A 24886-nucleotide genomic window follows, 5' to 3' on the forward strand; every position below is an offset into this window, starting at 1 on the left:
TACATAAACAGAACAGGTGAAATATTATCATGTAAAGCAACCATAAACACATGAAAAGACCTAGGTTTACAATTTATGATTAAAACTCTACTATCTACACAATATACATAGACATCAAATGTAAAAACTTAAATATCTTAGAAACAGTAGCCAATCAGTTGTTTTAATTGTCATATTTGAATTCAGCATATCAAAATACATAATAAATATCACATTTTATCTCTGAAGCAGACGACTTCTCAAAAATTGTAGACCAGTGTTCTCACTGGTCCTAGAAGAGACTGCAGTGGTCTCCATGGAGATGAATAAGTCCACGCCTGTGCACTCATTTCAGGATGTATTTTCAGTAATTAAGGAACTAACATTTTGTTTTGATGTGCATTTGCATTTATTTAGCAATGTTTAGCCCCTTAATACCCTTAATTTGCTTTAGCAATTTGCTACCCGTTACTCAAATGGTGCTTGTCTGTTTCAGCTCCAAATGCACTTCCACATCAAAGAACAGTGTGCCGTGCAAATCCCCAAAATGCAAAATGCTGGTGTGAACAGTGTGGCCTTGGAGACAGACTGACACATATGCCACTCCACAGTCCTGCTGCAGTTAGTTTCCTGGGGTGGGCTGAAACAGCGAGACACTCGATGTCCTTGTCAGGCAGTGAATTTGTCACTTCAGCAAAGCAATAAAAAAGAAATCTCCGGGGAAAATGTGCCACTGTCCTTTTCAATCATTCAGATAAGAGAGTATCAGAGGGGTAGCCGTGTTAGTCTGGTTCTGTAGAAGCAGCAAAGAATCCTGTGGCATCTTATAGACTAACAGACGTTTTGCAGCATGAGCTTTCGTGGGTGAATACCCACTTCTTCGGATGCAAGTCAGATAAGAGACTTGCTTCAATTACTAACGCCTCCTTCTCTTTGTCACTCAGAATCATCTAGGGTCTACTGAGGGGTTTTTTGACCCAGAGGGAGCCATGGTCCATCCCTAGAGCTTGAGAAGTTTCCCTAACTGATAGAGCAGAGCATGCTGTCCTCTAGTCAGTGTCAGGCAGCTTCGTAACTGACAGCAGGGGAAATGGGAAAATGTAACCTGCCTGGGTGGAGCAGCTGTCGCTGTGTAAGGAGGCGGGGTGCGTTTGCAGAGGGCATTGTGGGAGGCAGGGGTCTGGGTGCAGAAAGCAGATCTGAGAGCGGCAGGTTGCAGCTTACAGCACACTCTGGTTTCCGGGTGGTGTGATGCTTGAATACAAATAATAGAATTGTTCAGTGCAAGCTCTCATTGCTTTAATGTGAAGACTAGGACACTAACTAAGTGTACGTAGGAACTGGGATAGTGTGAGCGTGTCATAACTCCTTAAATGGGATATAGTGCCCTTAAGAGTGGAGGGAGCCAGAGGGCCCGATTCCAGGGAGTCAGATTAAACACAGACTCAGGAAATGGCCAGGCAATAGACGAGAAGGATCAGTCTCAGGGAATGAGGAATGGGATGAGGTACATGGGGGAACCTTAGGACATTGTTCCTTTAAGGGCCCAGGATCAAGAGCCCTGTAGGGTGGAGCGGAGCTCGTTTTCTTCCAGCCAATAAGGAGGAAGTCTGTGGAGGAGGGCACTATATAGACAGCCTTCTCCCTCAGGTCAGAACCAGGGAGACGCCGACAGGAGAAGGAAGCCAGGGCAGAGGGCTGAGTTCCAAACAGAAAGGGCAGGGACTGGTGGCTTCAGGTGGAACTGAGCCCCAAAGGAAGAGTTCTGCATGCGTGACGGGGCACTCTACTAACCACAGGTTGCCCTGCCTCTTGGCTGTTCTAGGGATTAGCTATGTGCAGCCAGTGCCCCTTCCTGTGGTTGCACTCTACCACGCTCTGCCTCTTTTGTCCTGTGGACTCCTCTAGCTTCATTAACTGCAGGCCTCCTCCTCATGACTTGGCCCTCTGGACAGGTCACCCCCCCTTCTGGTATACCACAGCCCTTCTGCACGACCTGTCTCCCCCGTCTTTTCCAGCACTGCCCTGATGGTGCCATTTCCCCATTGGCTGGTAGAGGAACCCAGGCCTGCATCTACTCCAGGTTCCAGTCCAGGGATCCTGTATCTGGCAACTGTGGTCCACTTTTGCTCAGACCCTGTTGCTTCATCTCTGGGCTTCATCCTACAGTTGTTGATCACCCAACCCGTCCCGGGGTGTCACAACGCAAACACCCTACTCCCTGCCTACTTCCATGTTGTCCCAGTCTATTGCCAGCTTCCTGGCTGTATAAGCCCAGACAGCTCCTCCCGAAGCTGGACTTCATCAGCAAATAAGGCCTTAGCACACCCTGGCTTTCCTTCAGGTTCAGACTATAAATTATAACTAGCCAAATTCACCCCTTCAGGCCTTGTGTGGGGTAGGCACCATCACAGTATGGCAGGAGAATGAGGGATGAGTGTGAACTTTAGTGTTATCTTTATGGACTTATCTGGGGGACTCCCTGAGGCTTGTTTCAACCATTTTGTTATTACGGACTCTGAGGATTGTCTGAACCTTTTCTGTTGTTAAACCCAGATGCCGGGTGAGGGTGCTGTTAGCCACAAGAGAGACCAGCCAAGACGGGGCTCACAGGGGCAGCCTGTCTGCAAAGTAACCCCTCTCCAGGCCAGGATGCTCTGTAAACGACCATAAATATACGCCATGTACGTAATGTGGATTTCCACTGATTTTCTTCCTAGAGCGAAATAAATAGCAAATCCGCCCAAGAGCATTCTCTAAAAGCAGCTTGAATGTGACACTGCAGCTCAGGAGACATTACTGCAGATTAAAATACAAGTTAGTAGCCTTATGACCACATAGAAGCCCGTTCTCCCTGAACATGCATACTTAACTCTTGTTGCACGTGTGACGGGAGGGAAAAATAGGCCATATTCTTCTTCCACCTTTCTTTTAGGCCTGCCGCTCATGAAAACGTACAGCGATGCTGGAATGTTCATAGCTGGAGATGTAATATCGTCACATCAACAAAGAAATGACTAAAGGAGGGAATGCATGCTATAAAGAGCTTGCAATGAAGGCTTGAGATCTCAGCTTAATGTGGTTTTCTTGATTGAACCGTTTGGGGCAAATTCTTTTGAATTGACTGTGAGGGAAGTATGTACAGTAATCTTTCAGGGTCTGCTCCAGATGCAAAGAAATGAAGTAAGTACCTCACTGAATGACGAGCGCCTCACAACTTGAGTTTTACAGAATCATGCTTCATATTAGAGCTTTACTCTGAAGTTCCCATTCCAGACTGACGCGTTTTGGGAATAACTTGCATGCCGTAGACCAGAGGTGAAAGTAAGCTGGTGCGGGCTGGTAAGGAGGACCAGTAAGAAAAGGAGACTGACTGAGGGAGAGAGAGAAGCCTGCTCCCTGCATAAGAATAGTTTAAACTCAACTGTTCTCTGATGGTTCAGCCCCCAGGGCTAGGTTTCTGGTATCCTTGTTAATTTCACTCACAGTAGCTGGGGGGAGGGGGGAATCGAGGGGAGAGTGTGTTTGACCATGGCAAGGGCAGTTCTTTTCTGCCCCCGGGATGAGGGGCTCTCCTAAACACAATCAAAATCAGGAACCATTTCCAAGTTCTAGTCTATCCCATTCCTTCCAGAGCAGAGGATCATGGCTGTGATGTCCAAACTGCTTGCAGATCCTCTTTGAAATACTACTGTTTAAAAAAAACACAAAAAACATGGAGAACATGGTGGAAAGATGTGTCATGATGATTAGGGTTTATTTTGGGCAAAGCAATTTTGCTAAAGCAACTAAAGATTCACAGGGAAAGCAAATAGCTCCCGTAGACAAAACCACAAAGGGATTGGAGGGGAAAACTGAATATACAGGGAGATTATTGTGCCTCCTTTGAAAGAAATAGTAGTTTTCATTCCAGGCCACCCTCTTTATATATTGATTTAAACACCTGAAATGTCCTTAGGACAGTGGGTGCAATCTCAGATCTCTTTTTGTTTTGTCCTGCCTGCAGAGTGCAGCGGCTGAAATTGACAAAACTTTCTCTAAATATCTTGTATATTTCATGAAGGCTATTCCAGTTGCCCTTCATTCACCCCTGACTTCCTTTCTCCCGCTCCCAGCTCCCTCCCTGGCTGGCTGGCTCTGGTTTTTGCCTTGGTTATTTACTCCTTGGCAGACCCAGCCCAGCGGCACCTGCTGGCTCTCTGCAGGCAGCAGCCCACCGGGGCCGGTTACTGGGGTCGCTGCTGGTTGGTGGCAGGCTGCAGCTGCATTGTTTGTGACCCATTCATACACATACATAGACCATGGTGTTATAAGCATTAAATACACCATAATATTATTCTGCACAACACAGACATACGTATGCACACATTTCAAACCATCAGTGAACAAAGTTTCAAACATGGAGCTCCAAAGAGGCAGAGAAAGAAAATCCTGAGCTACAGTTTTGCAAATACTGAAGAGCACTTGTCTATTTTCACCTTTCACCTCCCACTATCTTGCAATGAATGCAGTCAGATAGTGATAAAACTGTGCATGCAGCTTTAGACTTAGATGATGAATTAGAACAGGGAGATGAGCAATCCAGGTGTTGTCTATGTTATCCCCCATTATACACAACTATGACATTAGGTAGTGAAAATTATCTCGCTCAGTGAAGATTGCCAAGATTTCCCATGTAACAAATACATTGTGAGCTTGTATGTAGGGTTTTTGTGTTTGTTTGGGTTTTTTTCCCTTTCTTTATCATATTTTCGCTTCTGATGGTGCAAGAAGTAAAAACACTTTTTATCTAAAAAGGACAACGATTGGAAGAAAATTAGGTTTCTCAGCTACCTACTGGCATCAAAGCCTGTTTCTGTTGCACTTGGAATATCAAACTACAAGCTACTTGTGAAATAATACCTCCCCTTTTCCCACACCACCCCCCGTAATTCAAAGGGAAATTCCAGGGAGTCGCTCATGTCGAATAAAATTCAAAGAAAGGTTCTAGAGGGAAATCTGCAAACGGAACCTGCTCAATTTCCAACAGGTCTCTCAGTGCAAACCCCAAAGGAATCCTAGTTTGTGGGAAGCCGAAATCAAATGCTTCAGATGCTAGCATTCCTCAGTTTTGAGTGGAATGAGGAAGAACATGATTCTCGTTCTAGGCCTGCTCATGGGGAGAAGTGCCCATTGCGAAGGGACACACTTAACAGGTATGAGAACAAATGGAACAATAGATTGTGCTGGGTGCAGATTATCGGGGGTCCTAGAAGAGACTGCAGTGGTCTCCATGGAGACAAACACCACAGCTGTTCACTCATTTCAGGCTGTGTTTTCAGTAATTAAGGAACTAACATTTTGGTTTGATGTGCCTCTGTATTTCTATAGCAATGTTTATCCCTTAATAACTTTAATTTGCTTTAGTTAGCAAAGCAATTTGCTACCCATTAGTCAAAGTCTGTTTCAGCTCCAAATACACACCTGCACCAAAGAACAGTCTGCCGTGCAAATCCACCATATACTGGTGTGAACAGGTTGAAAATGCTTGAAATTCAACCAAATTTTTTATAGACATTTCACAAATGTTGACAAAAGAAAGGATTAACATTGTAGCAAGACGTTTTGACCAAGTTCTCAACTTTATGGATTGTTTTAGCTATTAGGAAAATGTTTTTTGTCTTGTAAAAATGTTTACTAAACAAATATGTTTTTGTGTTCGTTTTCCTTCAAACATTTTGTTTGTTTATTTTTTAAAGATTTTTTTTCAGTTTTTGGCTACAATTTTCTGATTTATAGTTGCCAAAAACCAGAGGGCGGGAATTAACTATTAGATTCAACTATTCAATTTTTTCATGAAAAACTGAAAACAAAAATGGACATTTTCTAAAGGCAATTTCTGAAAGTCTCTTTCATCAAAGATGTCTGGAACAAAAAATTTCAACTAGCTGTATCTAGTGCAATCCCTTCTTAAATCGATCTGCTTTGGAAAATTCTGTTTTTCTTGAAGGAAACAAGTGCCTTTTTGAAAGGAGTGGAACTTACACAGTACCAAATCCCTGTAAGTATATGTGGCATTTTAGGGCATGAAGACAGCAGATGGTGTTCTCACACAATCCTGCTCTTGAGAGGAGAGGCGAGGGATTAGAAAGCAATCTCAGTTGACTTGATGTAAATCAATGGTTTTATATCTTTGCCTCTGCTTTCTAGTGATGCACTTCACTGGAATCAAATTATAAGTATCTTGAAACACTAAGCAGTGAAGGTTATAAAAGGTCTTGTATATGTCGAATCATAATGAAATGGCAAAGCCATGTCAGAGGGAAAGTCACCTCTTCAACAGATTTGTTCAATAAAAAATCTCAACAGTTCTTCAAGTGGCAAGAAATTTGTCTTAATCAGCGCATTAAAAAAAATCTGCTCCCCTGCAGAATGTGGGCTGCACAGCTAACAAGAGATGTGCCAGTGAAGCTGCTAATCACACAGAATTGTATTTCTATAACTCGTCACTGAAAAGGGCTGCAGTTTGGTTTAGAGTGACATTGCTGCCAACCCGACCCTGGAACGCAAGCAAATACCAAGTTATATGAGGACTCATAACTTTGCCCTATAACACCCAGGCAGCTGATTTCCATGGCCAGTGATAGCCTCCACAATGTCATGAGGCAGTTACTTCTGCCATCTAGCAGACAGGAAAACATACTGCATGCCTGGTGTGAACATGCTTGGATGGATGAGCTATTGGTTTGGGTGTTAACCTGTGATTTGACTTCCCTGCTTTGACACTAACTCTCTGTGTGCCCCTGTGTCCTTCAGTTCCCCACCTGTACCAGCAGGGCTGTTGTGAGGAGAAATACATTAGCAATTGGGAGGAACTCAGAATCTGTGGTGATGGGGCCTGTACAATAGGCTGGCCAGCTCTGATTGACTCTATTCCAGATTTTTTTCCCAACATGATGTAATGTCATTTATTTAAAATATCCTATTACAATCGCCTGGATTGCTTTCAGTAGTCACCGGGAGATCTATGCTGAGTCCAGGAGACTCCAGGCCAATCCTGGAGGGTTGGCAAACCTACTATACGAGTTCCTAAGATAAGATACACATGTAATGCAAAACCACGACTACAGCCCCAGCGACAGCTGCAGCTGTTCAGGGTTGACCTGAGCACAGGTTCAGAGTGTGGTGTGTTAATGGGGGAAGTATCATTCATGTTCTGTATTATGTTGTGAGTATCAGAAATGGGCGTGGACGGATTTCCAACAATCTGAATTCTGGGGACGTTTGGATCTGGTTCCAGATCAGGATCTGAATTTTGTTGCTCGAACCTTTTTCTACATTGGGCCCAAACAAGGACACACACACCCCCACCCACCTCCACCCCCAGTCTGACCTTCTGTCCCCAAATGCCGTGGTGTGTGGAATACAGCAATAATTGGTGTCACTGGTCAATTTTCAGTGCGTGCAGGAAGAAATTATGTGTGGCAGGGAGGCCGCTGAAGGTCCGACCCTGAAGGGATAAAAAAAATCTGCTTTTATTATGGTCACAGATAGGGTTGCAACTGGAATTTGTTTTGCTTCTGTGAGCTGATAACAAAAAGTCTGTCTCCCTGTGTTCATAGCCTCTGCTAGAGCACTGCCAGACCAATAAGGTAGCTCTCCAGATTCTACGATATTCTTTTAGGGTGTCTCTCCTGCAATATTTGTGAAGATTTCATTTTATGGGGAAATATTTGACTATTTTTATTATTGCTGCTGTGGCTGCTACTATTCTAGTGGTCATCAAAACAAGCAGCAATCCAATGTGCCACCAACATTTTAACAAAGGGGGGGGGTCCCAAAAATTCCTCCCTTGAGCCTGGCATTCTAAGTCTATGCGCAACGTGCCTGAGCTTGACGAGAGGAGGGGTTAGCAACCGAGAAGTCTCATCATTCATTTTCTTATTACAACCACAGTACTTTCTCACACAAAAAGAGACAAAGAGGAGGAACCATCACATATTGAAAACCACATCACGTGGACGTTGCTGAAAATTTTATACTTTGATCCTGGAAATATGTACTGACTCTTTAGCATGTTGCTCAGCTTGTGCAACAAGAAATGCGGTTGAGATGAAGAGGCTGTAAAAGAGCCTCGGATTGCCCTCCGCTGGGAGAATTCCCAAGATTTGGTTCAACCTGGAGCTCTTGGGAAGTATATTTATATGCTGAAGGATGAATACTCGCTACCATGGACGATTTAGCAGCATCTTCAGGGCAGGTGAATATCATTAGCAAAGAAATCACCCGAGATCTTCTTCCACTTAGGGACATTTTAACAAGAGACTCCCTAGATACCCAAAAAGCCCCTTCCACAGTGCGCATGGCTTTTGCACTGTGGGACGCTCCAAAAAAGAAGGCCAAGGTTATCAAAATTGACTAGCCATTTAGTTTTTAACTGCCCAACCTAAGACATCTTAGCTAGCAGAGGCTGATTTTCCCCAAGTGTTGACAACTTGCCCTCTGAAAGTCAGGCCTTATAATGTGTCTCAAGTCAGGCACCTCAACATTGAGGCATCTCGCTTTTGAAAATCTTGGCTGTGTCATTTGGTGGAATCATCGTCGCTACGGGAAAGCATGGTGTGCAGTCTAAGCTTTGGAAAGCCAGTCCAGGCAACACCTTCAACTCACTCACTTCTCTTTCCAAATGTTCAGAGACTATGGAAGGTAAAGCTACTTAGAAGGCAGCCTTGTCCCGGTGAGAGATTGCCACATTCTTTATTTTGCTTTCCAGTTATATTCGGTTTCTCAGAGAAAGATTTTTAAGAGGCCTCCCAGGGGTTACATTTGTTTCAGCACCTTTGACATACTGTTTTAGGTGGGCAGAATTCAGCAATAAAACTGGCAGTGCGATTCCTGCAGGTGGAAGAGCAGTCAGCATCTGTCTTTTCTAGCTTGCTCTTTTTTATTGCGGTTCTGCACAGGGGCTTTTTTTTCCTTGATTGTACTAGAGGCTCTCAAGCAAATAATAGGTAAAGCTTCAGTGACTCAGAACTGCCTTTTAAAGCTGATTCTTGAACGAGTCATTTTCGTCTTACAGCTGAGTCAGAATTTTTCTAGCTTCGACAATCTGACCAAAATGTCCACAGTACTGACATGTTAGATTTGTTGTTTAAAAAAACCCTTTAACATCCAAGCAGTTGCCATAGAAACTTTGGCATTTAATCGTTTTCTTGTTGTGCGCTTTGCTCGTCTCCACAGCAGAGGTGGCGTGGTGGCGAACTGGTTGGATTCTTGTCATCCAGTCCTACCTCTAGAAATCAGTATGTGGAAAGGGAAGATTCTTCCAAAGCTCTGAACATTGGCTTAACTCTGCCCCCATCAAAATCACATTGACGTATCATACCAATTTACCTGTTTTTATTAGTGTGTGCATAAAGTGCAATCCTTATATTGTGTATTGATCTTCATCAACTATTCTCGTCTCTCATTCTCTCAAAAGTCCTCCAATAAAAACATCGACACGGAAAGATAATGGCTTTGTGCTCCCAATGTAGCATCCCTCTTTGGTTGCTGACCATTTGAAACCTTGTGTGTTCTCCTTCCTTCCTTCTGTGTAGTGACGGTCCCAGAGGTGCAGAGATGCTGGAGTCGATTCCTCATGCTGCGGCCAGATCAGAAAGGAAACATGTCTCGAGCTCAGCTTGCAAATGTGACAGATACATTTGGCCACAAGGTAAAATAACGACTGAGAACAAGCACCAAGTCCATCCCTCACTCTTTGTGAAGCTGTCTCAGGTATGAGGTGGAGGGATAGCTCAGCGATTTGAGCATTGGCCTGATAAACCCAGGATTGTGAGTTCAATCCTTGAGGGGGGTCATTTAGGGAACGGAGTAAAGATCTATCTGGGGATTGGTTCTACTTTAAGCAGGTGGTTGAACTAGATGATTGCCTGCGGTCCCTTCCAACCATGATATTCTATGAGGCTGCCCAAACTCTAGTGTGAACTTTTGGACTTCACACTATTCACTTAGCTGGCAAACGATGTGCACAGTAGGGAGAAGCCAAGAAAGCAGAACTTTAGTGTAGTTCTCACCTTTCCATTCACCATGGGCTGTAGTACCAGCTGCCTTGCACTGTGCTCTTGATGGAGGATGGTTCTATTCCTTATGAAGTCTTTCTACTTAAATTTTGTACAAGGGACCAAGATTGGACACTTAGGCCCTTGTGCTGAGGCTTTCCTAGCAGGATGCCTGTGTGGCGTCCTACTGACCTCCATACAGACTAGCGAGCCACATGACAGGATCCTGGGGTCGGTCTCGGGCCTTGGGCCCTGATTAAGCAAGGCAAATAAGTATGTGTTTAACTTTAAGTGCTTTGTTGAATCAAGGCCTTAATGAAGAACAGCAAGAATAAACAGACATTGCTATTATTTGAAATACTGCTGCATGAATTTCTGCGGCGGATATGGCCCATCTAATGCACAGCCCAGAAAGAAAGAGGCTTTAGGGTGGGCTTTTCAAAAGTGTTAAAAAAAAGTTTTTAATTGACCAAGGGCTGGATGTTCTCAAGAAAAGCTGCTATAGAAAACAACAGGAGATTTTTCTATACTGAGCACTTCTGTAAATCTGGCCATTTAATTGGGTCCGGGGCTTTTTTGAAAAAAAATCAAGCCCCAGAAATCCAGTTAAATGCAACCAAAAAAAGCAGTATGCAAAATGTGCTAGCTCGCTGAGAAGCTATCTCCTGCTGGTTTGCATTTCGCCTTAGTGCTTATTAGTTTCGTCTAGCTAGATTACAAGTGAAACAAAGCTTGAATTGCAACCACCATTTTGGAGGGTATGGACGTACCCTGAAGATACTGGGTCATCTCCAAGAGCAGCACTGCAGAGAAATGAATAAAATTTCTTGGGGATGAGCTCTTTAGAAAGGGTCTTTATTGTCATGGTGTATGTAACACAATGGCTGCCACCCAAGCATCCCCCTGTGGCCTGGGCTGCCTTTGCAATGTCCTACCCCTGTTTTGCCCTTCTTCTACGTTCTTGACAAAATGGTCCACACTGTCTTATTCACCACTTGCGAGCTGGTTTATTTGTTAACAGAAAGTTCCAAAAAAGCAAACACAGACAGAAATCTTCCACCAGCCTGAAGCTGGGTGCAGCCCTTCCTGCTATCTGAGCAATCATCCCTCCCTGCAGCTTCACTCTGCAATTTCCCTTGCAGCTCTGCCCTCATCCTGCCTTCCGACAGTGGCTAATGCCAGGTGCCCCAGAGGGAATGAACAGAATAGGTGATCATCAAGTGATCGCCCATTCCCAGCTTCTGGCAAACAGAGGCTAGGGACACTTCCCTGCTCATCCTGGTTAAATGCCATTGATGGACCATGAATTTACCTAGCTCTTTTTTGAAAACTGTTATCGTCTTTGCTGTCACAATATCCTCTGGCAAAGAGTTCCACAGGTTGACTCTGCGTTTTGTGAAAAAATACTTCCTTTTGTTTATTTTAAGCCTACTGTTATTGAATTCATTTGATGAGTCGTTCTTGTATTATGAGGAGTAAATAAAACTTACTTATTTATTTTCGCCACACCTGTCATGATTGCCTTAGACCTCTAGCATATCCACATCTCAGTCATTGCTTTTCTAAGCTAAAAATTCCCAGTCTCATACAGAAGGCCATAACCCTAATCATTTTTGTTGCCCTTTTCTGAATCATTTCCAATTCCAATATATCTTTTTTGAGCATGGGATGACCACATCTGCATGTACTATTCAATATGTGGGCGTACCATGGATTTATAGAGGCAATATCATATTTTCTGGCCTATTATCGCTCTCTTTCTTAATGTCTCCACTTTGTGCTTCAGTTTCTCCAGCTGTGAAATGGGGATGATGCTACTGCTCTCCTTTGTAAAATACCTCCCCCCTCCTGCCTTAATCACATCCTCCAAGCCTCCCAGGGCTTCTTCTGCACAGAACAATAGAAATGCTCTCGGCCACCATTATCAGGTACAGTGGTTGAATGGTTAAGGTGCATGACTACAATACTGAAAGTTGTGGGTGTGGTTTGATCTCACACTGAGAGGCCACTTCATGTTCACTGCTCTGCAAACTGGATTAGAACAGTAAAAAGTGGTCAGGTGAGATGCTAGCCACTGCTCTGTGTGCTGTCAGCCATTGGCTCAGGTGGGCTGTGACTATTACTGGGGATAATCTCTGGTTGTAGCATCTGTGGAAGTGCTGCAGACTAGATGCAGTCATTTTAACTGCTGCCACTTGGCAAGAATGGGAAAGGAAATTTCTAATATAGCCAAGACATTAGCCACCAGTGGAGTAGTTTTCTCATCATCCTAACAGGGTGCATGCTGAGCCAAGAAAGGTGATGGTCAAGATGTTTGCTGAAATCCCTTTATCCCTAGGTGTCATACCATGTCGTTTATTAGCTTTTAGATGCATACCCCCAACAAAGATGTGGCAGTGTATTCACACCTAGCGAAATAGTCTCACTCCCAAAGAGCTTGAAACCTAAATAGACAAGATAAAGGAAAGAAAGGGAAACAGAAGTGGCGTAATTTGTACCAGCAAAGCAAGGAACAAGAACCTAGGTTTCGTGACTTCCAGTCTTGTGCCCTAGCTAATACATCATACTGCTTCCCTTAATTTTTCTGTTACGGTTACACTAAATTAAAGTCACAAAATGGGAACAAACCCTCCTTGTTGCCCGTGCCTAGGAAATAGAAATTGTTGGCTTATTTCAGAGCTAAAGTTGTGTTGAAATGTTGCTGTGTTCATTGCTGCCCTTGGAAGGAGGAAGCAGGGGCATGAGTTAAATTTGGGTCTAAAAAAAGGGACTTCCTTATTAGGGAAGAAAAAGTTACTCTATTTTTTTTTTAAAGAAGGCCTGAAGTTAGCTTATTTACGCACCTGTACAAAGTGTTTTGATTGTCATATATGCTGAGCAGGCAGCATCTGGCACTCATGGACATGGGAGCAGGGGGTTGTGAGCATTTTGGAAAAATCATTCCACTTATTTGGGTGCCCAAATGTGAACATAGGGAAATCTGGCCTCCTTACTTGTATAGTATCGGGAGGTACATATTGTTTCACAAACTAGTAGGAAGACAAAGTCCCTGATCCAAGGAACTAGAATTACTCAGAGATATTTTTATTTAGCTTAATGGACTGCCTTTTATGAGTGCACTGCATTAGCCAAGTTGTAACATGGTACTCAGTGAAATACAACAAAATCCTCATTAAAAAAAAAAAGAAATAGTGCGTGTACCAAAACAGGAACTGTGAGCAATCAAACTAGAATGCTTTGTTCTAATTTAATACCCACTTCTTGGCGATTCCGAGCATTAGTTAACAGGTTTAACATGCTGCTTCTATATTAGCTGCATTTTCACTATGGAAGAAAGCATTTGGTTTAAATTTGGTTCTAGTACCCCCTCCTGTGGCCAAAGGGACACGTGCATGTAAATATATAACCTAACTATGGCACTATTGAAAACAATACTTTAAAGTTACTTTAACCAAGAGCATGTATCAGTTATTGGTACTACGCCCTGTAAAATTCAGTTTGTTACGGGAAATAAAACAAGAGCTAGCTTCTACCCAAATGACTGTGGTGTTCTTACAAGAAAACTAAAGAGATTAATCTTATTCCATGCCTAAAGCTCCAGCCAGGTAACATGAAATACCTGTTTTTGCCTCCCCTAACTTTATAGCGTCTCGTATTTAGTCCAACTCTTGCTTTGTACCTCTGTAGTTTAATCACAACTTGTTGTGTCCTCTTCAAACTTCCGGTATAAATAAATCTGACTGGAAATGCATGCTTTAAAGAAAATCCATTGTAATTCAGCAAAATTGTTAGTTATTTTGCATATGTTCAGCCAGTCTCACTGATTCCAGTCAGAATGATGGGCCCAATATTTTCTCCATTGATGTCGGTGGGAGCATTTGCTATTTGATGTTGGCAAGGAAAGGCTCGGGCACTAGGTTTGACTGTCTGTTACCTGGTCTCAGCTCGTAGAAAAGAGGTGAGGATCATTCTGTAGGTAAGAACTAATAGCGATCTGCCTTATTATTGTTTATACTATGTTAGTGCCTGCAGGCCAGGCACCAATGTGTGCTGAATCAGCCCACTTACTTCTAAGCCTGCTTATGCCTGATGAGTCATCCCAGAACCAGAGATTCTGATGAGGAAGGATCCTAGTTTTCCGTGATAAAAAAAACCAACAAATTCTCAGCTGAAAAAACAAAAAAAATCCGTTTTTACGCAATTAAAATGAAATGCTGACCACACTACAGATAGCTATCAGCTGAACACAGTTTTACTGATATAGTTACAATTTTTACGCTGACACAGCCCCCTGCTCATTCTTCTGTTATCCAATCTGGCCCCAGTCCCCAAAGCATTTGAATAATCATGGTTCCACTGTATATGTTTATATTATTTTGCAAAATGTAAAAACTGAAGAGCCGCTGTAAAAAAGCAAATTCCATGTCTTTCCATGGTGAACAGATTTCTAAGTTCCCTAGTGACACTTCTCAGAGGCAATTACCTGCCGGCCCCATGTCATTGAGTCAGGATTTTGCCAAGCCATCGGCAAGGGGTAATCCAGGTGAGCCTGAGGGAGGTATATAGGCTCCTCACGGAAGCAGCAGTCTTTCCAGGTGCTGGCTGGGTGGCGTGGCATGACTGGCCTTGACGTCAGGGGAGATGGATGGTATAATGGAGAATACTGAAAGTGGGAGGAGAAGCCTGGGCCACAAATTAGGAAAAAGAAAGGCGTGGCTGTTCCAGAGCTGTAAGAAGAAACAACAGGCCAAAAGACAGAAAAGAGTAAAGAAAAAAAACTAAAGGCACTCATAAGAGAATCCCTACTTAAGGCTGTGATGATAGGGGCTATAAACCCTCTGAAAGTGGCCAAGTGGCTTGAAAAAGTGCTAGATACCTAGAAAGAGCTTGTAAAGTACAAGGAGGAGAGCTATGAATTGAGTGTAACAACAAAGAACAAGTGGGGAAATGATAAAGATTTAATTGTTAAGAAACTGAAAATAAGGAGCCAAGTGCCTAAATAACCAAAGGAGACAAAAGGACATGCCAGTCTCCAGCTATTTACGGCATGCAGGCAGCCTGCATGATCTCTGCTATACCACCGTCTTGGAGCCACCTGTGATAAGCGTCTCCACCTTGCGCCTCCTCCTGCACCGCAACTCCCTGCCCCAGCCTGGAGCACTCGCGTGCACCCAAACTCCCTCCCAGACTCTGCACCCCCTCCTACACCCAAACTACTTGTCATTGATTCAGCGTTAATTTTTTCCTTTGTTGATAGTTTATGAGAAGGGGTGACTAGATGGTCCCTGTACTATACTGTTTATTATTTGTACCCTTGTATCATGAGGCACATGGGGATGGTGCTCCCGCCCCTTTTTTAAATGAACATTGTACTGTTCAAAAGTTAAAGAGCTCACATTACAATTAGCCATAAATCAAACTAAGTCCCGAAATGTCATAGCTTTCAAAAATCATTCATGAAAGAGTTAAGAACGTACGAACAGCCATACAGGATCAGACCAAAGGTCCATCCAACCCAGTAGCCTGTCTTCAGACAGAGGCCAATGCCAGGTGCTTCAGAGGAAATGAACAGACAGGTGATCCAGCCCCTGTCTCCCATTTCCAGGTTACTGGATTTGCTGAGTATCCCTGATTCAGCAAGGTGCATAAGCACGTATCTAACTATAAGTAATCCCTGATCTTGCGCCCACTGATGTCAATGGGAGCATAATCAAAGACTATAGGCACTGCAAATGAGACGGCAACTTATGCCTCTGGCCCTTGTTCTCTGCTGTCCAGCTCTGTCTGTATCTGTCAGCACCAGTTGGTTTGCCTGCCAGATTACAATGGCCATTTCCATGCTGCTCTGTATGGGCTTGTAAATAATGTATAGGTCTGGATTCTAAAGCAGTTTCTTTGCCCAGGCAGGTACCTTGTGCTCATTTGGGGTAGCACAGAGAATCACATTAATTAGAATTGGGAAAAAAACTTTTTTCTGCATATGATTAGATTCACTGCTAATAGACTGTATTAGTTTGAAAATGGGAACTATCACGTTTGTACTTTATTAAGGCGATCAGGTCAAGTGCTGCGGGAAAAAAAACTGTTGGAAAGCATGCGAGTTTATGGGCTAGAATCGTGATTAAGGTAGGAGCCTGCTTCATCGAGGTGTTTTACATTGGAAATGTGCATTATTCTTTCAGTGCAATGCAAAAGAGACAAGGCTGGAAGAGATTTAAATAAAGTAAAACAATCACTCTTAGCACATATTATAATTATTCTATCTAACCACATGTGTTGTATTGACAATTTATTCCACCGCCTTTAATGAGAGCCTTTCTGAGGTGCAAACATAGACTAGTAAAATGTCTTCATTGTGGTTATTGATAGATGTTGCATTTTACTGCAAAAAACCCAAACAAGTGAATTTCAAACTTTAAAAACTTGCAATGCTTGTATGCTTAGAAAGCAAATAAATATAAAACCTACAGTGAGAACAATTTTGCTAGAACATTACAGAGAGGAAAAAGTAAATATAGAGTTATATTAGTGTTAATCATGCATCAGCATCATATATGTAACATCTGCCTCGCTGTCTGCCACAAAAGGACTCTATTTATCTAGAGCTGGCTCTATTAGCTAAAGCAGTGGTTGTGTGCCTTTTTATGTAGAGATACGAGATTTAACCCAGACAGCAGCATCACATTAAACACGGGCCGTACTCTGCCTCTTCCACTGTGGGAGATAGAAAGGTACTAAAATCTCAAATATTCTGCATGGTGATCAAAATCATATGGGGACAGAATAGCTAAGCCTTTGTACACTAAAAACACCTTATAAAACAAAGCTTTTTTACCAATCCCTGAAAGCAATGGTTTTAGGAAAAAAACACAATGTAAAGTCAGAATTGCACATTTTCACTACTCAGTGTTATTAACGGGTGTCATGCATCATCAGATGAGCACTGTCCATATTAACGCCCATGAAAGCAAATAGGCATTAACTCTAGGGATTTATATCAGAATCTGGCGCCACATTTTTTCTGAGGTGGCTTGGTTCTCTTTTCGTTGTAGCTATTGCAGCCACTTATTTCCTGTCTCCCACCTACTGTGTTGAAATCTTCCACAATCTGCTTGCAGGCTGCATAACCAGGATTCTTCCTCACTTAATATAATGACACAGGAAAGGCAAGAGGTGAAAAGCTGAAAGAGTTTTCCTCTTCAGCAGGACGCTGTTAAAGTAGCATGGAGCAGATCTGGTGAAGTGTCTGTCAGAGTCTGCACTTTGATGACATACCATTTATGCTCAGAAAAATATGGAAGAACTAGGCACACAAATTAGTAGTCATAATTTAAGATTTTATTATTTGAATTGCTGTCATGACTACAAACCCTAGCCAAGAAAAAAAAAATTCTGATCCCAGCTCTCAGGAAATCTAATGAAAGCAACACACAACACTCCAAGCTCCCTCCAGTCTGTGTAACCACACAGCAGGCTATCAAGGGCCAGGCAGCCAGTAAGAGGCACCTCTTCCCCAGCTGCAGTCTCGGAGCTTCTGCAGCCAGGGACAGGTGCCTCCAGCCCAGCCCTGGGCTGTTGCGGCGAGAGAGTTCTCTCGCCCTCCTGCAGCCCCACGGCAGCCTGCACTCCAAATCCCTCATCCTTGGCCCCACCCCAGAGACTGCATCCCCAGCCAGAGCCCTCACACCCCCGACACATAACTCCTCCATATTGGGGCACATAAAATTCATTCCGCACCTGGATGTAAAAACTTAGGGGGAACATAGACTGTAATGCCCTGCAATGGGGGTATGTAGACCCTAAGTTGCAACATCCCCCAAGAGGTTAATGGACAGAGCTGCTACTCCCCCTCCCCTCGTGGCTTGTGATTTGACCAGCAACAGGTCATACTAGGGTACCTGAGGAGGACTTTGCTTTGGCTGCAAGCTGGGACGAAGGAGGTAAAAGGAGCTAGATATGCCAAGCACTGGAAGGAGATGGGGCCTGGAGGCAGATTAAGGTCGGAAGCATCCTGGGGAAGTAGCAGAAAGTTGACCTTAGCTGCTTTATACAGGGTCCCCAGAGGGCGGGGAAGGAAGATGGATGTGTGTGGGTTCCCTTATGTGCCTCCAAGGAAAGTGATGAATAGCCCTCCTGATGCAAGAGGGTAGGGACAATTGAGTCCAGCATGGGGCTGAAGATGACACATAAGGTACTTGGCCTCTATCACCCTGGGAGGGATAAAACCATAGGTAACTTGGCTGGAGGGATGAGAGGTGACAAGGTGCAAACCACTGCAGGCTTGGAGTGGCTTCTGGGAGGCCAGAGTTGCAGAGGAGCTATACCATGCCTGGCTTTGAGGAGAGTTCACTGATTGGTGGATGACCCTCTCTGTGACTTCTGTGTAGCCTGACCCTTAAGAATAACTAAATAAAGAGGGATAAAACTGGGTAGGACTTCCAGGGATGCTGAGTATCCACAGCCCCCACTTACTTCAGCTGGAGTAGTCTGTGCCCCTCTGAAACCTGGCTGTGCATCACCATCTCAAACAAGATTTATGGCCCCTAGAGATGGGTTTATTTTGGAAAATTGCAATAACTCTGTAGTGCACCCATCAGCCACAGATTATTCGTGTGACCTTAAAATGCTGCAGGCATTTAGCAGTAAGCACTCGTGTCAAAAGCACACTGTCTCCTTGACATAGAGGTGATTGTAACCTGTAGTACTTGGAGGCAGGTAGACTAAGCAGAGGCAACAAAGTAAACAGGGGTAGTTTTGTAGCTTACCTGATACCTAAAAAAAATCCCTTATGCACATAGCACAGGGTGCACCCCGTCACGTAGAAAGACAGGCTTTGTTTATGATTGTACATGATTTACGCCTACGGAATGCGCATATGAGCCAAATCAACCACTACTGACACCTGTGTAGCCAGGAATCTGTTATACTCAGTACTTAAGGATGTGATTTTAAAAGTACCATATTAATTTGGAATCATGGGCTAGCCCTCCTTTTCAGGAGCAATGGCCTGGTAGGGCACTGCTTTGGGGGAGAGTCTTAATTAACTACCACGTTCTGGGTTTCTCTTACAGGTTTCCTACTAAAGAGCTATCAGAGCCCATGGCTGCTTTTTTAATATGAAATCTGATAGCGGAGATGGCACTTTGGCTCCATGTGCAGAGTGAAGTAGATACACAAAAATGCAGCCTCTCTAGTGTCTGCATTCAGACTTCTTTCCTGGCTACTCTCCTGCTGGCTAATAATGTGTTTTTGAAGATTCAGGTAGTGAGTCTGACAGTAAGAGACCATAAGAAAAATGCAGGCAGGCACAGAAAAGCCTCTTGCAAACGGGAAGGCCTAGAGGTGACACGAAGAGGGATTACATTGGAAAAGGCAAGTTAGATTACATTGGAAAAGGCAAGTTAGAGTTGAGGGGGAAGCATTGCGGCGCCTCAGTGTTCCTACCTGCAACTCATTAGCTGGTACTACTTATTTATTTCAGTTGTTGGATCAAATTCCTCTTGCAGATGAAGACCAGATAACATTCCAAGCCTATTGTAGTGCTGTGTGCTGGCTGTCGAGGAGCCCTCTGGAAACCAGATTTAGAGGTAAAACAAAGATGTTTTGGTTCCTTCAATAACACATCTGCACTCCAATACCCTTGACAGAAAGCTATGTTGTAGAATTATTTGATCAGTGAAAAGCAGCATGGAATAAAGGTACAGACTATCCACCCACAGATAGGAGCAATTTCATATTCACATCACTTTATTATACTCGGCAGGTTTTCCAAAAAATTGAGCTGCGCCTAATTCCCAGAATCCTCCTCCCCAGTTCTGTTGTGTGTCAGATCCTCAGCTGGTACAACTCAGCATAGCACCATTGAAGTTAGCGGAGCTCTATGTCAACACACAGCTGTGGGTCTGCACTATTCCTTTGTTTAGAATTGCTTTGGTCCCTGCTGCTTTATTCCAACCCCTGAATCACAATTCGATGCGCATGACCTCATGGTTAGGTTAATAGCCACCAAACGTTATGATTTTTAAAGGGCTTTTTTTGTAGTTAAAAACATATGGAAGGGTGGGATTTTTCGTTCAGATCCTCATGGGGGCGAGCGGGGGGAAATCCTCTTCAATGACTTGACTCAGCTCCTTTTCTGGGGTAGATTAGTGTGATTCTAGTCACTTCTTTCAAAGAAGGATTTTTTTTTCTAAGCCATTCCAGACAAGACGTTCAAAAAAGTGTTCCTTCAGAAAAGTAACTTTTTTTCACAGTGGAACGTCTTCCTGATTGACTTTTACTCTTGATTCAGGTTGGTCCTTGCAAAAAGTTTTGTTATGCTGCAGAGCTGGCCCAACAGGCTTGTAGCAAGTGGTCAGCACCAATTTAGGCACGCAGCTAACATGACAGACTTTCAAGAGTACTCAGCAACCAGCACTTCCCTTTGTTCTCATTGGGGCTGAGGGAGTAGGGGAAAGATATTCTCCATTGTTCTAGATGGGAAGTGCTGGTAGTACTCTTGAAAATCTGGCATCTCAAAGCAGAATCCTTTCCGAGGAGGGCGAGTCACAGCATTCACTCTGCTCTGAAGGCCAGTTTACCAAGGTGCGCTGCTATTGTCTCGGTGATGTCAGGGATGTCTGCAATGGCAGAACAGAGACTGGCATAATATGAATCCTGGGAAGGCCTGTCCCTGCCCTGTCCACTGCTGAAGGTGAAGGGTTTGGTAGGATGGGAGCACTAGCATGGCGGGGATTACGTTGTCGCTAGCAGTAGAAGACCCCCCTGAAGACAAATTCTGGCAGCTAAAGAGCTGGATGGGCACTTGCTCACAGGCTGAGGCTGTTATCCTTTATGAGGGACTGCAATGCTGCTTCCCCCACCCACAGCTGCCAGCGAAGCAATAAAGGATCCTTCTAGTTGCACTTGCTTTTCATGAGTCATGTGTTGAATTAACTGGTGGGGCTTGGGAACTTGAATTCCTTTTATCCGCTGGATAATTATAAACCTGTGCTGCTGCAGCAAGGAAAGCAATATGGCGTCCCTGCCTGGTCCCCTCCTGTTCTGGGACAGGTAAGAGTTTGCCGCATTGTGGGCCAAGTTTTGGCCAAGATTGTTTTTTTATGGCTATCCTGGTGAGAATGGGTTTTTATTGCACTAAGTCCTAGCACTGCAGGAGAAGTCAGTGAGACCTTAAGCACATTTCGCACTGGGCATGTTGCATTGTGATAACCTGGAAAGGGAAATAGCAGGTGGCCCAAGTAAAGCTACTGTTTCGATTCGTCGCCTTTTCTGTTGTGGGTAAGTTCTTTTCCCATTGACTACTAAAAATGACCTTTGCCAAATCGGGTGTGCTGAGGCTAAATCATGCGCTCCAGCATTACTGGGGGACAGTGGCATATAGGCAGAAAATTCTGACTTTGTGTCTATGCAGTTTCTGGAGCAGCGTCCAGTCAGCGCAGTGGTTCTCAATCCATGAGCCAATGAGCACACAGCTGCAGCCCACGTGACATCAGGGCCATACAATTAGAATATATCTTGTGTGGATTTGGCCCATATAACAGGTAGAGAGCTGCATATACAGCCCACAATGATAAATAGATAGAGAATCATTGAGTCAGAGTTACACCCCTTGCAGAGGGTGCTGGGCAAGGTGTATTAAAATAGGCCCTGGAGATCTACTGCATTCTTGGAAAGATCGAGTCAGGAGTGCTGGGTTCTATTCCCACTCTATCTCTGGGCCATTGGGTGACTCTGGGCACATAAATTAGCCTCGCTGAGGCTCAGTTTCCCCAGCTGTACAACAGCGATAATGATAATGATTGTTGGTAAGGTGCCTTGCGAGGTGATTAAAAGGATTATTTGTATATAAATATTAGCTTGACTCACCAATATTTTACATAAATCACTGAAAAATCCATGGGACAGTGATGACTTTTCAATTACTACCAGTTATGGACTGGATGTGACGCTGTGACTCAATTAGGAAAGGCTTGCTATTCCATTACTTTTGAATGATCCAATCCTTACTTATCTGATGGTCTTTGAGTCTAGAATATGTCAAGTCTGCCTCTTATAGACTATTGATCTACAAACTGTTGTATATATTGTATTCATCCCTCTAATGCAATACTTCCAGGAGGTTTATCCTTTACCTTCAGCTGCAGGAACCTGTGACTAAACCTTAAACTATTCTTGTATTTGTCTCCTGTTCTTGTAATTGCTCCCTCCTTTCTTATGCATTCGGAATTTACTTTGTGATCCTGCAATTTTTTAGAGTTTTTTAAAGTGAAAGGCAAAAAATCCACAGCTATCCTATTCCTCTCTAGATATGCTTGCTGAAAAGGGAAGAGAACTACAGAAAGCATGACTCACTCTTTAGTTAATGTTACAGCTGGTTAAGCATGTGTAACATTCTGCTGTGAAAATGAAAATAGTGCCCAATATGGCCAAATAGCAAAACAATGCCCGTGAATTTTCCTGTTCCTTGTCTTGTGGACTGACACTAGTGAGGCCTAAGTGGGATATGAAATGGCGTATTCCACTGCAAGGAAGAACCAGAATGCAGGTCGTTCGATGCATTCACGGCTGCATGTTTTTCATTGGAGCGCTCCTGCTGTTACAAAAGACAATAAGGCTTTGAGAGGAGATCCAGCTCGCCCCGCCCCCCAAATAAGTTTGGTAATGGGAAGAATGTTGGTCTCCCCTCCGCTAAAGCACAGTGATCCACATACTCAAACGTCGGGAGGTGACACTTTACAGAGCAAAGGGTGACCAGAAATGTCACAAATAGATGGATCTTTCCATGGCACTATTTTAAAAAGGGGATTATTCCATGACTTAAATCAAACTGGTTGTAGTGTGAAAAGGGACATATGCTCATTGTAATGATCCCCCAGGCATGGCTGGCTTTTTTAAAGGAGCTGGATGGAGTTTGTAGCACCCAGCTCCCACAAGTTCAGTGGAAGTTGCTCATCTCTAGACCTTCGGCTATTCTGCTTACAGCTGAGTGTAAGGAAACACAGAGGAGGAGAAGTCGCAAAAGGGAGTGACACAACCATCCTTGTTGTGTGGATTGCGCATTCTGTGGGCATTCCCGCTGATTCAGGGCAGGTCTACACTAAGGGCGGGGGTCGAACTAGGGTACGCAAGTTCAGCTACGTGAATAGCGTAGCTGTACTCGAAGTACCCTAGTTCGAACTACTTACCCGTCCAGACGCCGCGGGATCGAAGTCCGCGGCTCCAAGGTCGACTCCGCCACCGCCTTTTGCAGTGGTGGAGTACCGGAGTCGACCGCGGCGCTTCCGGAGTTCGAACTATCGCGTCTAGATCAGATGCGATAGTTTGAACTCCGAGAAGTCGAACTCACCGCGTCGACCCGGACGGTAAGTGTAGACTAGCCCTCAGTCTATTAGGCCTTCCAGCCTGCGTCGATAGATCTAGGTTAGCAGGACTCTTGGGCTCTTCCTGGGTTAGCAGGAAGCTTGGGCTCTTAAGCCCACCCGCCTCCCTAGACGTCAGAGCCCAAGCTTCCGCCTAGCCACAACTTCAAAGCACTGTTTACACAGCTATTTTTTTAGAGTACTAATGTGAACCCTGCTAGCTTGCTCCAGAATGCTGTGCAGACCTACCTTTAAAGCCCTGACACAGGCTGAAGCAGAAGCAGCCGACTTTACCCATATGTGTACGTCTAGTTACTGTCTGTGCTTAGAATTAGGCATAGTGTTAAGGGACAGAATTTTAGAATATTTAGATGTCTGAAAATGCAGATAGGCACCAACTAGGATTTTCAAAAGTGCCTAAGCAGCTTATGTGCCTAATTTGCGGACGGTTAGGTGCTTTTGAATATCCAATTAGGCCTCTGTCTTCATCTTCTGGAAAAACCTGGGCCTAAAGTGCTTTGCTGAATTGGTGCCAGCATGCGCTGAACCGTTCAGCGTCAAGGTCCCTACATAGGATTATGGTTTTTTTCCCTTAAAGCTAGGAAAAAAAGGCTAGAACACTATATCCACGTCAGCAGATCAATTTTTTTGCTCCCATATAATTGTTCTAAAGCAAAACCGAATTAGTGACAAGGTTTTGGCCGTATCTGTCTATTCAATCAGCTGATTTTTTTAAAATCTATTTTAACACGAGTCTTTCTTTTTAAAAAATCAATAAATTAACCTCATTACCCTCCAATTTCCTGGCAGAATGCAAACAGTGCAATTACACTAAACAGTGTGTAGCAGTCATGATTTCATCAAACGACTCATAAAATTAATGATGCACAGCTATAGATTTACGGATGTCCCAAATGTCAGATTATTTTTAAAAGCACTAGTAATTGCAAATGCAAGAAGTTCTCAGTACTTTTGGAATGATTCAGCACCTAGAGGCTGTATTCGCTCTGTGGAAGTGATAGTGTTTTAAATGCTTAGCCTCGTTTGTAATTATACCATTACCAAACAGGATGACTTTCCTGTATTTCTTTAGAAACCAGTTTACCTTGCTATAGACCTTACCCTAGTGACACCATCATCGCTAAATGTCTCATTTGGTGAAAATCTTAGACGTTTGAACAAGCTCTTTTTCCAGCCATTTCTTTTAATTCTGGTCCTCTGTATACAGAATTTACAGAAGGAACTTAGGCTACGTCTATACTACCCGCCCGGGTCGGCGGGTAGCGTTCGACTTCTCGGGGTAGGTCTACACTTATCTGCTGGCTCGACGCGTAGAGTTTGACTTCTCGGAGTTCGAACTATCGCGTCTAATCAAGATAATTCGAACTCCTCATGCGCTCCGGTCTACTCCGGAACTCCACCACCGCGAATGGCGGTGGCAGAGTCGACGCGGGAGCTGCGGACTTCGATCCCGCGGCATCTGGACAGCTAAGAAGTTCGAACTAA

General features: G+C 43.9%; 1 protein-coding gene across 7 annotated transcripts in view; it reads left to right on the forward strand.

Annotated features, from left to right (window-relative positions):
• Positions 1-24886, forward strand: part of LOC123373101 — a 66461-nt gene that overhangs the window by 30430 nt on the left and 11145 nt on the right. For 5 of the 7 annotated variants that reach the window (XM_045021885.1, XM_045021891.1, XM_045021887.1 and 2 more), the window contains 2 exons: positions 9558-9673; positions 19526-19606. In XM_045021885.1, coding sequence (XP_044877820.1) covers positions 9558-9673; positions 19526-19606 — 197 coding nt within the window. Of the gene's footprint in view, positions 1-9557; positions 9674-19500; positions 19607-24886 lie in introns of all 7 variants that reach the window. The other 2 variants (XM_045021889.1, XM_045021890.1) reach the window with 2 other exon arrangements.

The sequence above is a fragment of the Mauremys mutica genome, chromosome 6 (assembly GCF_020497125.1).
Source record: "Mauremys mutica isolate MM-2020 ecotype Southern chromosome 6, ASM2049712v1, whole genome shotgun sequence".
Classification (NCBI taxonomy): Eukaryota; Metazoa; Chordata; order Testudines; family Geoemydidae; genus Mauremys; species Mauremys mutica.